The sequence below is a fragment of the Pristiophorus japonicus genome, chromosome 10 (assembly GCF_044704955.1).
Source record: "Pristiophorus japonicus isolate sPriJap1 chromosome 10, sPriJap1.hap1, whole genome shotgun sequence".
Classification (NCBI taxonomy): domain Eukaryota; kingdom Metazoa; phylum Chordata; class Chondrichthyes; family Pristiophoridae; genus Pristiophorus; species Pristiophorus japonicus.
This window is the reverse complement of record NC_091986.1, coordinates 90,723,337-90,739,532: the sequence shown is the minus strand read 5'-3', so window position 1 is coordinate 90,739,532 and position 16,196 is coordinate 90,723,337. Positions and strand designations below refer to the sequence as shown.

At 42.0% G+C, this 16,196-nt stretch overlaps 1 protein-coding gene across 1 annotated transcript in view; it reads right to left on the bottom strand.

The window, feature by feature from the left end:
• Positions 1 to 16,196, bottom strand: part of ercc5 (excision repair cross-complementation group 5) — a 287,038-nt gene that overhangs the window by 215,140 nt on the left and 55,702 nt on the right. Inside the window, exon 6 of the mRNA XM_070891281.1 lies at positions 3,815 to 3,909. Coding sequence (XP_070747382.1) covers positions 3,815 to 3,909 — 95 coding nt within the window. The remainder of the gene's footprint in view (positions 1 to 3,814; positions 3,910 to 16,196) is intronic.

The following is a 16,196-nucleotide window of genomic DNA, read 5'->3' as shown; positions in this document are numbered from 1 at the left end:
ACATACTAAAAATATCATAGTTACGCATGTAATGTTATGCAATTATAATTCAATAATTTTGATGTACTCTTGATCTACGAATTAGGCACCTGTTTTTCGGGTGATATTTTGGGCCTAGTTTCCACTTTTTGCTCAAAATGGGCGATAGAGGTCCGTTTTGGGCCATATATGGGCCATATATGGGCGATGTGAAGTGGAAAGCCTAGTCCTATAATTCCCGCATTGGACTGTACAGCCACCCGAGAACTCACTTTTAGAGTGGAAGCAAGTCTTCCTCAATGTCGAGGGACTGCCTATGATGATGATTAATAGATTTTTGTCAGTCTTCAAAACTGGTCATATCTAAAATTTGCAAATATCAGGTCAGCTGGGGTGATGCAAAGGATTTCCCCCCAGCATCCTGGCTTGGGGAAGGAGAGGCAAAAAAAAAGTCCGAGTTCCCACTCCTGATCCCCAATAACTAACATTCAGGAAGGATAGAATAAAAGGAAAAGGAGATGGGGTAGCATTGCTGGTTAAAGTGTAGATTAATGCAATAGTTAGGAAGGACATTAGCTTGGATGATGTGGAATCTATATGGGTAGAGCTGCAGAACACCAAAGGGCAAAAAGCGTTAGTGGGAGTTGTGTACAGACCTCCAAACAGTAGTAGTGATGTTGGGGAGGGCATCAAACAGGAAATTAGGCGTGCATGCAATAAAGGTACAGTTATCATGGGTGACTGTAATATGCATATAGATTGGGCTAACCAAACTGGAAGCAATACGGTGGAGGAGGATTTCCTGGAGTGCATAAGGGACGGTTTTCTAAATCAATATGTCGAGGAACCAACTAGGGGGGAGGCCATCTTAGACTGGGTGTTGTGTAATGAGAGAGGATTCATTAGCAATCTCGTTGTGCGAGGCCCCTTGGGGAAGAGTGACCATAATATGGTGGAATTCTACATTAGGATGGAGAATGAAACAGTTAATTCAGAGACCATGGTCCAGAACTTAAAGAAGGGTAACTTTGAAGGTATGAGGCGTGAATTGGCTAGGATAGATTGGCGAATGATACTTAAGAGGTTGACTGTGGATGGGCAATGGCAGACATTTAGAGACCGCATGGACGAACTACAACAATTGTACATCCCTGTCTGGCGTAAAAATAAAAAAGGGAAGGTGGCTCAACCGTGGCTATCAAGGGAAATCAGGAATAGTATTAAAGCCAAGGAAGTGGCATACAAATTGGCCAGAAATAGTAGTGAACCCGGGGACTGGGAGAAATTTAGAACTCAGCAGAGGAGGACAAAGGGTTTGATTAGGGCAGGGAAAATGGAGTACGAGAGGAAGTTTGCAGGGAACATTAAGACGGACTGCAAAAGTTTCTATAGATATGTAAAGAGAAAAAGGTTAGTAAAGACAAATGTAGGTCCCCTGCAGTCAGAATCAGGGAAAGTCATAACGGGGAACAAAGAAATGGCAGACCAATTGAACAAGTACTTTGGTTCGGTATTCACGAAGGAGGACACAAACAACCTTCCGGATATAAAAGGGGTCAGAGGGTCTAGTAAGAAGGAGGAACTGAGGGAAATCCTTATTAGTCGGGAAATTGTGTTGGGGAAATTGATGGGATTGAAGGCCGATAAATTCCCAGGTCCTGATGGACTGCATCCCAGAGTACTTAAGGAGGTGGCCTTGGAAGTAGCGGATGCATTGTCAGTCAATTTTCAACATTCATTAGATTCTGGATCAGTTCCTATGGAGTGGAGGTTAGCCAATGTAACCCCACTTTTTAAAAAAGGAGGGAGAGAGAAAACAGGGAATTATAGACCGGTCAGCCTGACATCAGTAGTGGGTAAAATGATGGAATCAATTATTAAGGATGTCATAGCAGCGCATTTGGAAAGAGGTGACATGATAGGTCCAAGTCAGCATGGATTTGTGAAAGGGAAATCATGCTTGATAAATCTTCTGGAATTTTTTGAGGATGTTTCCAGTAGAGTGGACAAGGGAGAACCAGTTGATGTGGTGTATTTGGACTTTCAGAAGGCTTTCGACAAGGTCCCACACAAGAGTTAAAAGCACATGGGATTGGGGGTAGTGTGCTGACGTGGATTGAGAACTGGTTGGCAGACAGGAAGCAAAGAGTAGGAGTAAATGGGTACTTTTCAGAATGGCAGGCAGTGACTAGTGGGGTACCGCAAGGTTCTGTGCTGGGGCCCCAGCTGTTTACATTGTACATTAATGATTTAGATGAGGGGATTAAATGTAGTATCTCCAAATTTGTGGATGACACTAAGTTGGGTGGCAGTGAGAGCTGCGAGGAGGATGCTATGAGGTTGCAGAGTGACTTGGATAGGTTAGGTGAGTGGGCAAATGCATGGCAGATGAAGTATAATGTGGATAAATGTGAGGTTATCCACTTTGGTGGTAAAAACAGAGAGACAGACTATTATCTGAATGGTGACAGATTAGGAAAAGGGGAGGTGCAACGAGACCTGGGTGTCATGGTACATCAGTCATTGAAGGTTGGCATGCAGGTACAGCAGGTGGTTAAGAAAGCAAATGGCATGTTGGCCTTCATAGCGAGGGGATTTGAGTACAGGGGCAGGGAGGTGTTACTACAGTTGTACAGGGCCCTGGTGAGGCTACACCTGGAGTATTGTGTACAGTTTTGGTCTCCTAACTTGAGGAAGGACATTCTTGCTATTGAGGGAGCGCAGCGAAGGTTCACCAGACTGATTCCCGGGATGGCGGGACTGACATATCAAGAAAGACTGGATCAACTGGGCTTGTATTCACTGGAGTTCAGAAGAATGAGGGGGGATCTCATAGAAACGTTTAAAATTCTGATGGGTTTAGACAGGTTAGATGCAGGAAGAATGTTCCCAATGTTGGGGAAGTCCAGAACCAGGGGTCACAATCTAAGGATAAGGGGTAAACCATTTAGGACCGAGATGAGGAGAAACTTCTTCACCCAGAGAGTGGTGAACCTGTGGAATTCTCTACCACAGAAAGTTGTTGATGCCAATTCACTAAATATATTCAAAAAGGAGTTAGATGTAGTCCTTACTACAAGGGGGATCAAGGGGTATGGTGAGAAAGCAGGAATGGGGTACTGAAGTTGCATTTTCAGCCATGAACTCATTGAATGGCGGTGCAAGCTCGAAGGGCCGAATGGCCTATCCTGCACCTATTTTCTATGTTTCTATGTTTCCAAGTGCACTTGTGTGAGAGCAAGATCATGCTTGGCTGTGACATCCCCCACACTGTCAAAGCTCACATATGAATAATCGGCAGTTAGGCAAGACACTGAATGGTGCGCATGGAACTGTACCCAGCAGAGCTCAACACATTCAGAAGAGAGAAGATAAATTGGCAAGAAGAAAGTGTGAATAATGTTAAGACAGCCCCTAGGTGGCAGGAGTCAACAGTACAAAATTGCTCACAATTCACAAACACCAAATGGTAGTGTGACTCCAAGGGCACAAAGACAGCTGGTGTTGAAAATAACATGCTGGTACAGCCGTGAATTGTCTTCTGTGCAGTGTTATCAAGATAAATTGTTAGAACAATATAGAATGAATTTAAATCCACATCAAACCCATACTATGCCTCACCTCAGACTCACACAGGGTAGAAAGTGAAAAATGTTGCATTTGCCAGATCAATATCCCTTGCTTTGATGAAAAATCACCTCCAACTAAAAAAAGTGATCAATTTTACAGATTTTGCGTAACATAAATATATACACATTTTAAAACTTAAAGATAGTCAAGCAGTCACTCACAGACTAACTAATGTTTTAATACAGGAATAGTGTGTTTCATATACCAGTTTCTCCAGCTGTTCTATTTTTCCCGTGGGGTTTGTACAGAACATAGGAACAGCCTCTCATATGAAAATTCTCATTAAGCTGCCTGAACCATCTGTGAAAAGACAGAGAGGAAAAGTAAGATTTAAGTAATCATTCAAATTTAAATGAATCTGGTTTAATTTTAGTCTATAAGAATTTTTTGACTAATGACATTGTGGTAACATTTATCTGGAACTAGCCAGATGGACCGCAATGGTCTATTTTGGTTCTGTATATTGCTGTGGGACATATTCCAACAAAATGAGAAACCAGGATTTTGGTTATGCACATTTTGTGGGTCTGACAATAACTTCTCCAATTACAACTATTTTGTCAGAGCATTTATTAAATAAGGAGATTCCTCAGAATAACTAAATATATTTGCCTTTACACTGCTTTAGCACAGCTCTGAGAAATATCTTAAATTACTCTTGAAGTGAAGTCATTATTTTTACGTAAGCAAGAGCAGCAGCCAATATGTGCACACAATCACCAATGAAATGAATGATTAGTTAAGATATTTTTGAAGGTGTTGGCGGAGAGATGAATATACTGTACTTAATTTTTAGAACTAAGAATTTATTTTAATGTTCAATTTACCAAAATTACCGAATTAAGTGACTACATTTGTCACCTGTAAACATACAACAAAGTAGTCTCTTTATCTCATGTCCATCCTTCCTCCCTCCCTCTTCTCAACAGTACATACACCAAATCTTGAGGGAAACAGAACAGAAATATGACAAGTTCTCCAGAGGAAGAGAAGAATTGTCCACCAGTTCAAGTTTATTTCATTGTAAAAAGCACTCCAGAAATGGTTTCCACAGCCACTGAAATTTAGATCAGCTAAACAATAAGCATCCAACTACCTATAAAAATGCTGCTGTTCACAGCTCCCCATCTAACAAAGTTATCTAGCTAGTCTCAGAAAAAAAATACACACACACAAACACATCAATGAAAATCATGGTCACAGCATGAAATAAACCTAATGATACCATATTGCAATCTAGTAACACAGTATACCTTACTTTCCTAAGTTGCAATTCTTATCTCATTTGACCATTTAGAGTGCAAACTAAGGATACTCAAATTTGATAGTAGTAAGAGACAGGGAAATGAATGGCGGAACTTTTGGTAGTAGAGGATTGATTATAAGCGCCTGTGTGTCAAAAATTGAATGTTGACATTAAATAACTAAAAGAATATATATTATAGACTTGCTGTTCTGGTGACTTAGCTCTCATGCTTTATAAGATTTATAAGAATTAGGAACAGGAGTAGGTCATCTAGCCCCTCGAGCCTGCTCCGCCACTCAACAAGATCATGGCTGATCTGGCCGTGGACTCAGCTCCACTTACCCGCCCGCTCCCCATAACTCTTAATTCCCTTATTGGTTAAAAATCTATCTATCTGTGATTTGAATACATTCAATGAGCTAGCCTCAACTGCTTCCTTGGGCAGAGAATTCCAGATTCACAACCCTCTGGGAGAAGAAATTCCTTCTCAACTCGGTTTTAAATTGGCTCCCCCATATTTTGAGGCTGTGCCCCCTAGTTCTAGTCTCCCCAACCAGTGGAAACAACCTCTCTGCCTCTATCTTGTCTATCCCTTTCATTATTTTAAATGTTTCCATAAGATCACCCCTCATCCTTCTGAACTCCAATGAGTCTACTCAATCTATCATCATAAGGTAACCCCCTCATCTCCGGAATCAGCCTAGTGAATCGTCTCTGTACCCCCTCCAAAGCTAGTATATCCTTCCTTAAGTAAGGTGACCAAAACTGCACGCAGTACTCCAGGTGCGGCCTCACCAATACCCTGTACAGTTGCAGCAGGACCTCCCTGCTATTGTACTCCATCCCTCTCGCAATGAAGGCCAACATTCCATTCGCCTTCCTGATTACCTGCTGCACCTGCAAACTAACTTTTTGGGATTCATGCACAAGGACCCCCAGGTCCCTCTGCACCGCAGCATGTTGTAATTTCTCCCCATTCAAATAATATTCCCTTTTACTGTTTTTTTTCCCAAGGTGGATGACCTCACATTTTCTGACATTGTATTCCATCTGCCAAACCTTAGCCCATTCGCTTAACCTATCTAAATATCTTTGCAGCCTCTCGGTGTCCTCTACACAACCCGCTTTCCCACTAATCTTTGTGTCATCTGCAAATTTTGTTACACTACACTCTGTCCCCTCTATGTATATTGTAAACAGTTGTTTAACGCTAGCGGCTGATCACAGGAAATTTACTAAAGAAAAGAACAGTTGATTGCTGATGAAACACACTCTGGCATTGACATAATAACAGAAACAGAAAGTGTTGGTCATCTCTTAATCTTTGCCGTGAAGAAGAATTCACATAATAAAAAAATATTAAAATTAAATCTGCTGCAATCAGCAATTTATTTGCTAAATTGTGATTTAAGATGGTAGAAACATCAACCTACACTTAGAGTATTTTTAAGGTAGAGTATGTCTGAAGGCGCTTTATAGGGGATAAAAAAATTAAAATAGATAAAAGGGATAAAAGAAAGAATGCAGAGTTGTGGTGGAAGAACGAGGAAAGGTGACTGACGGCTTTTACTGAAATTTAGGTTTTGAGAAGGTTGTTAAAAGAGAAGTAGAGAGAAAGAGGGATTTAGGGATAGAATTCCATAGAGTAGGGTCACGGTGGCTGATGGCTCCACTGCAAGTGTAGAGTAAAGGATGTGGGGACGCACAAAAGCCAAAGTTGGAGTTCTGAAATGTAGGGAAGGGATACAAAGCTGAAGGAAGTTACAGATATAGGGTCAGTGTACAGAGATTTGAAGGCAGTTTAGAGTCAATGTAGGCCAATGAGGAGAGGGTGATGCACAAGCAGGACTTACTGTAGGACAAGATATAGGGCGAGTTTTGAACAAGTTGGAATTTATTGAAGGTGAAAGATAGGACTCTGGCACTGGCAAGGAGCATATTTAGGTTACAATCATGTGGATAAAGGTTTCAGTGGCATTGGAAATGAAGTAGGAATGGAGGCAGACAATGTTGTGGAGATAGAAGTAAGCAGTCTTGGTGATGTATAGAATCCAGTGCGTGAAGTTCAACTGTGTGTCAAATAGGGTGGCAAAGTTTTGGATGCATGTGAAGGGAAATAGAGGAGTAGCAAGGTGGGTTGAAAATAATTGCTTCAATCTTCTTGATGTTCAGTTGAATGAAGTTTAGACTCATCATCGACTTGATTTCAGACATAGGAACAGGAGTAGGCCATTTAGCCCCTCGAGTCTATTCTGCCATTCAATTAGCGTGTGGCTGATCTGTACCTCAACTCCATTTACTCAGCTTTGCTCCATATTCTTTGATATCCTTACCTATCAATCACTGATTTTCTGATTTCAATTTCATTAATAATTATTCTACATATTATTTAATTTTGTTTTAATATAATTAATCTTGATTCCACTATTGTACAAGCCTTGTTGTAGTATTTACCATGTAAATTGAATTTCTTTTTTAATTTTTCGCCTGTGTCTATTTGTGTGCGCATTTTGGCTGCCACTTCTGACCCGAGCCATTGATTTCTATTTACACCTCCTTCTCCTGCTTTTTCTCTCTTTCCTCCCTGGTCAGTATCTAATATCGATATGCTGCCTCTCATTTCTCCTCTCTCGTATACTCTGTCATCCAAAATCCCCACACCAACATTAATCTACAACCTTCCTACTCTCTTGCCGCCGTCCCAGACTTGACTCCCTTTTAGACAAACTTGTAGCTTCCCTGTGTGCCTCTCTTGGCATTCTCCGAAGGGCCCATCGTGGCACTCGTCACTGTCTCCTCACAAGCAGCAACCTCAACTGTCCCATCCTACTCTCTCGCCGACCTTACTGCCCAGCTTGCCCTGGGAGGCCTAACCTTGCAAATCTCACCCCGTCCAACTCACCCCTCCAAGCAATGACCATGTGTATGCTGGCAGTAGATCAGCCATCACGGATCCTCAAAATCTCCTTGTAGAATGTCTGTTCACTTGCAAACAAGGCCCTTGCCATCCATGATGCATCCACATCATGGCACTAACGGTAACTTGGCTGAGGGATAATGACACTTTAACTTTAATCGAAGCCTCTCCATCTGCTTATAACTTCCACCACTTGCCCCGCCAGACCGCCATAGTGGCGATATAGCGCTCATCACCAAATCACACCTTGGTCTGTCCCCCTACTCCTCCAGCACTTTCTCATCTTTTGAACATCTCACCTTATTCCACCCCTCTCACATCTCATTCAAAATTCTCATTCGCTACCATCCACCCAAGTATGATAAAAATTTTATCGTGGATATATCCTCAGTGCTTTCCTCCCTCAGCCTATGCACTGAGCGGCTTCTCATCCTCGGTGACTTCAACCTCCATCTCAATTCATCATGCTCTCGCTCCTCTGAGTTCATTACCCCCCTGTCTTCCCTTAACCTCTCCATCCATGTAAATTCCTCAACCCATATTCACAGCCACCCCCTTGACCTTGCAATCTCTCGTGGCCTTGCTATTCCAACCGTGTCAATTAAAGATAAAGCCATCTCTGACCATTTCCTTGTATTGCTCTCGATCCACATCCCCTTCCCCAAACCAAACCTACTTCCTTCTGCATCCGCCCCTGGAAAATCTCTCTCCAAACTCTCTTACAACTACACTTATCAACTCAAAACTTTGGCCGTCTTTTAACAATGACATTTCTGCAGCCACCGACCTGCTCAACCACACCCCTCACCACCATCTTTGATGCCCTAGTCCCTATTAAAAAGATTACTCTCTCCCAGGTTAGCCGTTCCCTCTGGTAGAGCCCTCCGACCTCCGGGCCCCCGCTGTCCTCCGACCTCCTGCTGTCTTCCGACGTCTTCTGGGCATACACTAGTATTCAATGCAATTTCAGCTCTACTTTTAAATGCCATAAGCTCCTCAGTCAATTTATCTAGTAGTATGGTCCCCAAATTCAATCCGCAATCTGTGCTGTTAGGTGATTTCAGCATGCATAGAACATAGAATAATACAGCACAGGAAGCCATGATGGTAATGACCTGGTCTTGTACCCCACCAGGTTGGAGGTGAGGGTGTGGAAAAAAAAATCATCCACAGGATCCTATTTCTAATCATTATCCAGTAACTCTGCTGGAAGTACCATTGTGGGCATATCAGATTCAACTGTTTTGCCCCCTTGGTAAAGTAACTTACTGATACTCACTGACAACCTCACACATGGAAAATGCCTACATGGGTGAGTATCTGAGGGCTTTAAATGTCTTCAGGAGAGGAGTGGAAAATTAGGAAGGAAGACAAAAAAATGGTCATAAGCATTATTTTCATATCATTAAGACCAAAATGTATATTTTGCATATATCTTACACACAAATGGAATATATATTTATATTTAAAATATATGGATGGTAGGGAGCAAGTATAAGGTTGCAATTTAATCCCAGCTTTGCATATGAGTTTAGATTACATAATATCTGACCTCCTCAATTATATTTAGCCTGAAATTCCGACATCCCCGGGCCCGTACGAAGTTTCTACGGACCCGGGAAGGCATCGGAAAAGCCGATTTTCATCGCGCAATGCGCATGTGCTGAAAACCGGCTATTCCGATCTGTCAAGTGTGACATATTCACAGAGCACAGCACACACAGCTCCTAACATGGCAGGCAACTCTCTCGGAAGCCTCCGGCAATCTGCCTGGTTCTGTTTATTATTAACCCTGCACTTGCAGTACACAATATGTCCACATCCAGTGTGGAGCTACAAACATTACAAGCTTACAGACATTACACTTCTCCCTCCTTAATGAAGAAGCCATCATAACAAACATCATACATAACTATCATGTTTATACATAACACAGGATATAAACATTTTTTTTCCATATTTACAAATTTAACTTTACCACTTGTTTTCTGTTTCAAAGAGGATACCTTCGCTCTCGAACATGGTGTTGAATCTAAACTCATTCGAGGCTCATCCTCAGGAACGTTTTCCTCCACGGAATTTCCTTGATTTTCATTTGAACTCACTCTAACTTCAGGCTGTTTGTTTTCCTGACTCGGACTCAGACTTTCATTCTGATTCTCTCCTGGGTTTGATTCCAGTACATTGGATTTAGGATTTGTTACTGGTGCATCAAAACTATGTGATGAGTCAGAAATAATTGAATCATTCCCACCTTCAACTCCTTCCATGTCTGTAGGTAAAATATGATCAATATGAACAAACCTAACCTGTCCATTATCAAACACCTTTGCCAAATATGTGCGAGGACCACATATCTTCACCACTCTTCTGGGTAACCACTTTAATCATTTATGATGATAGTTCTTCACTCTCACTTTCTGGTTTAATTTCACACTTCTCTCTTTTACTCTACCTCTATCATGATTCTCTTTCTGTCTTAATTGTGTCTCTTCTACAGACTGTGCCAAATTTGGCTTTAACAACGAGAATCTGGTTCGTGGCTGTCATTTGAGAAACAACTCTGCTGGTGTTTTACCAGTAGTTGTATGAGGAGTATTTCGATATGTAATCAAAAAATTAGCCAATTTGACATCCAATGACAACTGTCGTTTCCTTGGATTTGGATCTAACATTTGTTTTATGAGGGCACGTTTTACAATTTGTACAGTGCGCTCTGCTGCACCATTCGAAGCAGGATGGTATGGTGGAACCTTGGTATGTTTCACACCATTTTTTCTTGTGAATTGTGCAAATTCTTCTGAACGAAATTGTGGTCCATTATCCGAAACAATTTCTTCAAGGAGGCCAAATGAAGAAAATAATTTTTGTAAAATGTCCAATGTTTTACTTGTTGTTATTTTCCACATTGGAAACACCTCAACCCACTTCGAATGGCTATCAATCACAATGAACAATTGTTGTCCTTCTAACTCAGCAAAATCAATATGTAGCCTTTGGCACACCCTGGGAGGCCATTTCCATGGCTGTAATGGTACTGGTTGTGGTTGCTTGCTTACTGATTGACATGTCGTACACTGACTCACGATGTACTCTATATCTTTATCAAGACCTGGCCACCATAAATAACTGCATGCAAAACTCTTGGTCAAGCACATTCCCAGGTGCTGGTCATGGAGGTCTCCTAATAACTTGGACCTGAAGTTATTTGGTATTGCACCCCACATGATACAATCTTTATCGACTGATAATTCATTCCTACGAATGAAGAATGGATGTGGATCTTTGTCTGTTACCTGGTTTGGCCATCCATTTACAATATACTCATACACCTTTGACATCACTGGGTCACGTTTGGTTGCTCTACCAATCTCTTCAGCTGTGACTGGCAGTTCATCAATGTATGAAAAATAAAACACTTCCCTATCGGGTGTAACTTGTGATGGGGAAGGCAATCTAGACATTGCATCAGCATTACTGCGATCAGCTGATTGTCTGTATTCAATATCATATGTATATGCTGACAAAATCAAAGTCCATCTCTGCATTCGGGCTGCAGCTAATGTTGGAACTGGGGACTTTGGATGGAGGATAGTTGTTAGGGGCTTATGGTCTATAACGATGGTAAACTTATGACTATACAAGTCTGTGAAACTTCTTGACCCCAAAAATTAATGCCAAAGCTTCCCTTTCAATTTGTGCATAATTACTCTCACTGGCACTGAGAGTGCGTGAGGCAAAAGCAATTGGTCTCTCCTCCACACTGTGATACATGAGAGATCACTGCCCCAACTCCATACGGAGAGGCATCACATGCTAGCTTAATCTCCTTAGATATGTCATAGTGAATAGCATGGTGCTCTCTACCAATTTGCTTTTACACTCCTTGAATGCTGTATCGCATTCTTTTGACCACTTCCAATGGACCTGTTTTTTCAAAAGTTCATTCAGTGGATGTAATATTGTAGCCAAATTTGGTAGGAACTTCCCATAATAGTTCAAAGGACCCAAGAATGAACGAAGTTCAGTGACATTCCTGGGAGTGGGTGCATTTCTAATTGCATCCAATTTTTCCATGGTTGGATGTAAGCCATCTTTGTCTACTCTCTACCCTAAGTACTCCACTGAGTTTTTAAATAACTCACACTTATGAGCAGACACTCGTACTCTGTGCTTCTCTAGCCGTTTGAGGACTTCATTCAATATGTTATTATGAATTTGCCTATTTGGTGCTGAAATTAGTATGTCATCCAAATAACATACTACCCCTTCAATACCTTGCAAAATCTGGTTCATCACCCCATGGAATATGGCAGGGACAGAAGACACTCCAAACGGTAGCCTATTAAATTGATATAGGCCTAGATGAGTATTTATAGTCAAACATGACTTGGACTCCTCATCTCGTTCAAGCTGTAATTAAGCATTTTTAGATCCAGTTTTGAGAAAATCTGACCACCTGTCAGTGTTGTGAACAAATCTTCTATATTCGGCAATGTATTGAGGACATTACCCTCTAGAACCTGGTTTACGGTTACTTTATAATCACCACACAATCTTACCTTACCATCGGACTTAGGTACCACAACAATGGGTGTAGCCCAATTACATCGCTCTATCTTATAAATAATGTTCTCAGTCTCTAGTCTTTTGAGTTCTTGCTCAGCTTTCTCCTTGAGTGCATATGATATGGAACGTGGCTTTTAGTAAACCGATCTAGCGTCCTTCTGTACCCTGACACTCGCCTTGAAGCCTTGGATCTGACTGCCCGTTTCGCAGAACACCTTCGGATACTTCTTGATAACCTCATCCGTTGATGAAAATCTCGCTTCCACACAGAAAATCTTACTCCAATCCAGCTTCAGTGAGCTCAACCAATTTCTTCCTAGAAAGGCAGACTTGTCTCCTTTCACTAATATTAGAGGCAAGTTCTGAAATTGATCTTTATAATTCGGTGATACGGCCTACCACAGGAATTTTCTCTCCCGAGTAGCCTCACAGCTCTAGCTTGGATTTCTCCAGCTGGAAACCACGCAATTTGTCGCGATATAGTGACTCCGGTACTACACTCACGGATGCACCCATGCCAATTTCCATTGGTATCTTGAATCCCACAACATTTATGTGGATTTTGATGCTTTCCAAATCGCTGTCCATTAACCTCATGCTCCTGATGACGTGTAACTCTAACATCTCCTCGTCCTGTTGTTTTTCTTCCATGCTATATAGTCTCTTGGGATTTCTACTTATAGCTTTGAACGCTGGACTCATAGCTTTAAAAGCTGGTTTACCCTTCAGTCGGCATGCCTTCGCAAGATGCCCAGTCTTTCTGCAGAAGAAACACTGCCTTCACGTATGGACAACTTTGAGCTATGTGTTGTCCCAGGCATCCATAGCAAGACTTCGACGCTCTGTTAGAATTTTCAGTTTCTGAGACCTTGGGCCCCCACCGTCTTTTACTTTGAACCTGCAGGTGATTTACCTCGGTTGACTGACGACCGTAATTATTATTTAATTCTCGGGAATATTGTTCGGCCATGCCCATAAACCTCGCTGTCTGACAAGCAATCTCAAAAGTCAAGTCATCCGTCGTCAATAACTTCCCTCTGATCGCATCATTTTTCACCTCATAAACAAAACGATCCCGTAATGCTCGGTTTTGAAAGTTTCCAAAATTACAGTGCATCGATAGCTATTTTAATGCTACGATGTAATCACTGATACTTCCATCGGTCTTTTGATTCCGAATCCCGAAACAATAGCTTTCAACAATTTCTAACGGTTTGGGGTTATCCAGCTTCGTTAAAATCTCTAAGCGTTGTGTCCTTTGGCTCGTCAGGCACAAGCAGATTTACAAGGTTTTCGTACCATGTCGGACCTGCCTCCGATAAGAAGATCGCTTTCTTACGTTCCAACACAGCCCGGTTCTGGACTGCATTGTCTGGAATACATTTCTAGCCGATCCACATATGCTTTAAAACGTTCCCAGTCGTGTCTATATTCTCCCAAATGTCTGATTACAACTGCCATTTTAATCTCTAGCCGTTCACACCCGTGTGCTGTATTTTACCTCAGATTTTGAAGCTTTTTCCAAAGACAGAAACTTCCAAAGTCTCTCTGTCGGCTGGCTGAATCCTTCCCCAACAAAATTTAAGCTTTAAATCATCCGAAAAATCCCATCTTGCCGCCAAATGTGATATATTCACAGAGCACAGCACACACAGTTCCTAACATAGCAGGCAGCTCTCTCAGAAACCTCCGGAAATTTGCCTGGTTCTGCTTATTATTAACCCTGCACTTGCAGTACACAATACGTCCACATCCACAGTGTGGAGCTACAAACATTACAAGCTTACAGACATTACATCAAGTTTCTGGCTTGACAGATCTCACGCATATCGGGAGCGAGGACATTTGTAACTGCAAATTTGCGATATTTACGCAAACAAATGTCCTCAAAAATCTTGCACCTGAAAAAGCAGGTGCATAGCTTACTTGTACAGGCACAAGTTTTTTAAAGCACACCAAAACATATAAAAATAAAGTTACGGAAACATATTTTATTGTTTAAAAACCCTCCCCACAATGATAAGTTTATTTTAAGGCATAATTAAAAAAACTTTTTTTTTTAAAATCGGGAAAATATTCTTTTTTTATAAGACATTAATAACTTTAATTTAAATGAATCGTAAATATGTAGTGTACATTTTCTATTTTTTTAATTGGGGGGGTGGGGCTTCTCATTCATAATCATAGGAGTTTCGGACTTACGAAACTCCTATTACTACGAATGAGAATATACTATACCTGATTGGCTGCCCAGAGCCAGGTGACTCCAGCGCCAGCCAGGCCTGCGTAGGTCCCGATGTGCACAAGCTGCGATGCACAGCAAGAGGAGGCCTGTAGATCGGAAAGTCAAGCGGGGGCAGCAGCTTCAGGTAGGTGCATATTTTTTCTCTAAAATCTAGTCGAACGCCCGCGGGAAGGAGAAAGCAGAATTTCTGGGCCATTATGTCCTTAATGATAACAGGAGATAACAGGGAATTATAGACCGGTCAGCCTGACATCGGTAGTGGGTAAAATGATGGAATCAATTATTAAGGATGTCATAGCAGTGCATTTGGAAAGAGGTGATATGATAGGTCCAAGTCAGCATAGATTTGTGAAAGGGAAATCATGCTTGACAAATCTTCTGGAATTTTTTCAGGATGTTTCCAGTAGAGTGGACAAGGGAGAACCAGTTGATGTGGTATATTTGGACTTTCAGAAGGCTTTCGACAAGGTCCCACACAAGAGATTAATGTGCAAAGTTAAAGCACATGGGATTGGGGGTAGTGTGCTGACGTGGATTGAGAACTGGTTGTCAGACAGGAAGCAAAGAGTAGGAGCAAATGGGGACTTTTCAAAATATCAGGCAGTGACTAGTGGGGTACCGCAAGGTTCTGTGCTGGGGCCCCAGCTGTTTACACTGTATATTAATGATTTAGACGAGGGGATTAAATGTAGTATCTCCAAATTTGCGGATGACACTAAGTTGGGTGGCAGTGAGAGCTGCGAGGAGGATGCTATGAGGCTGCAGAGCGACTTGGATAGGTTAGGTGAGTGGGCAAATGCATGGCAGATGAAGTATAATGTGGATAAATGTGAGGTTATCCACTTTGGTGGTAAAAACAGAGAGACAGACTATTATCTGAATGGGGACAGATTAGGAAAAGGGGAGGTGCAACGAGACCTGGGTGTCATGGTACATCGGTCATTGAAGGTTGGCATGCAGGTACAGCAGGCGGTTAAGAAAGCAAATGGCATGTTGGCCTTCATAGCGAGGGGATTTGAGTACAGGGGCAGGGAGGTGTGGCTACAGTTGTACAGGGCCTTGGTGAGGCCACACCTGGAGTATTGTGTACAGTTTTGGTCTCCTAACCTGAGGAAGGACATTCTTGCTATTGAGGGAGTGCAGCGAAGGTTCACCAGACTGATTCCTGGGATGGCGGGACTGACATATCAAGAAAGACTGGATCAACTGGGCTTGTATTCACTGGAGTTCAGAAAAATGAGAGGGGACCTCATAGAAACGTTTAAAATTCTGATGGGGTTAGACAGGTTAGATGCAGGAAGAATGTTCCCAATGTTGGGGAAGTCCAGAACCAGGGGACACAGTCTAAGGATAAGGGGTAAGCCAATTAGGACCGAGATGAGGAGGAATTTCTTCACCCAGAGAATTGTGAACCTGTGGAATTCTCTACCACAGAAAGTTGTTGAGGCCAATTCACTAAATATATTCAAAAAGGAGTTAGATGGAGTCCTTACTACTCGGGGAATCAAGGGGTATGGTGAGAAAGCAGGAATGGGGTACTGAAGTTGCATGTTCAGCCATGAACTCATTGAATGGCGGTGCAGGCTAGAAGGGCTGAATGGCCTACTCCT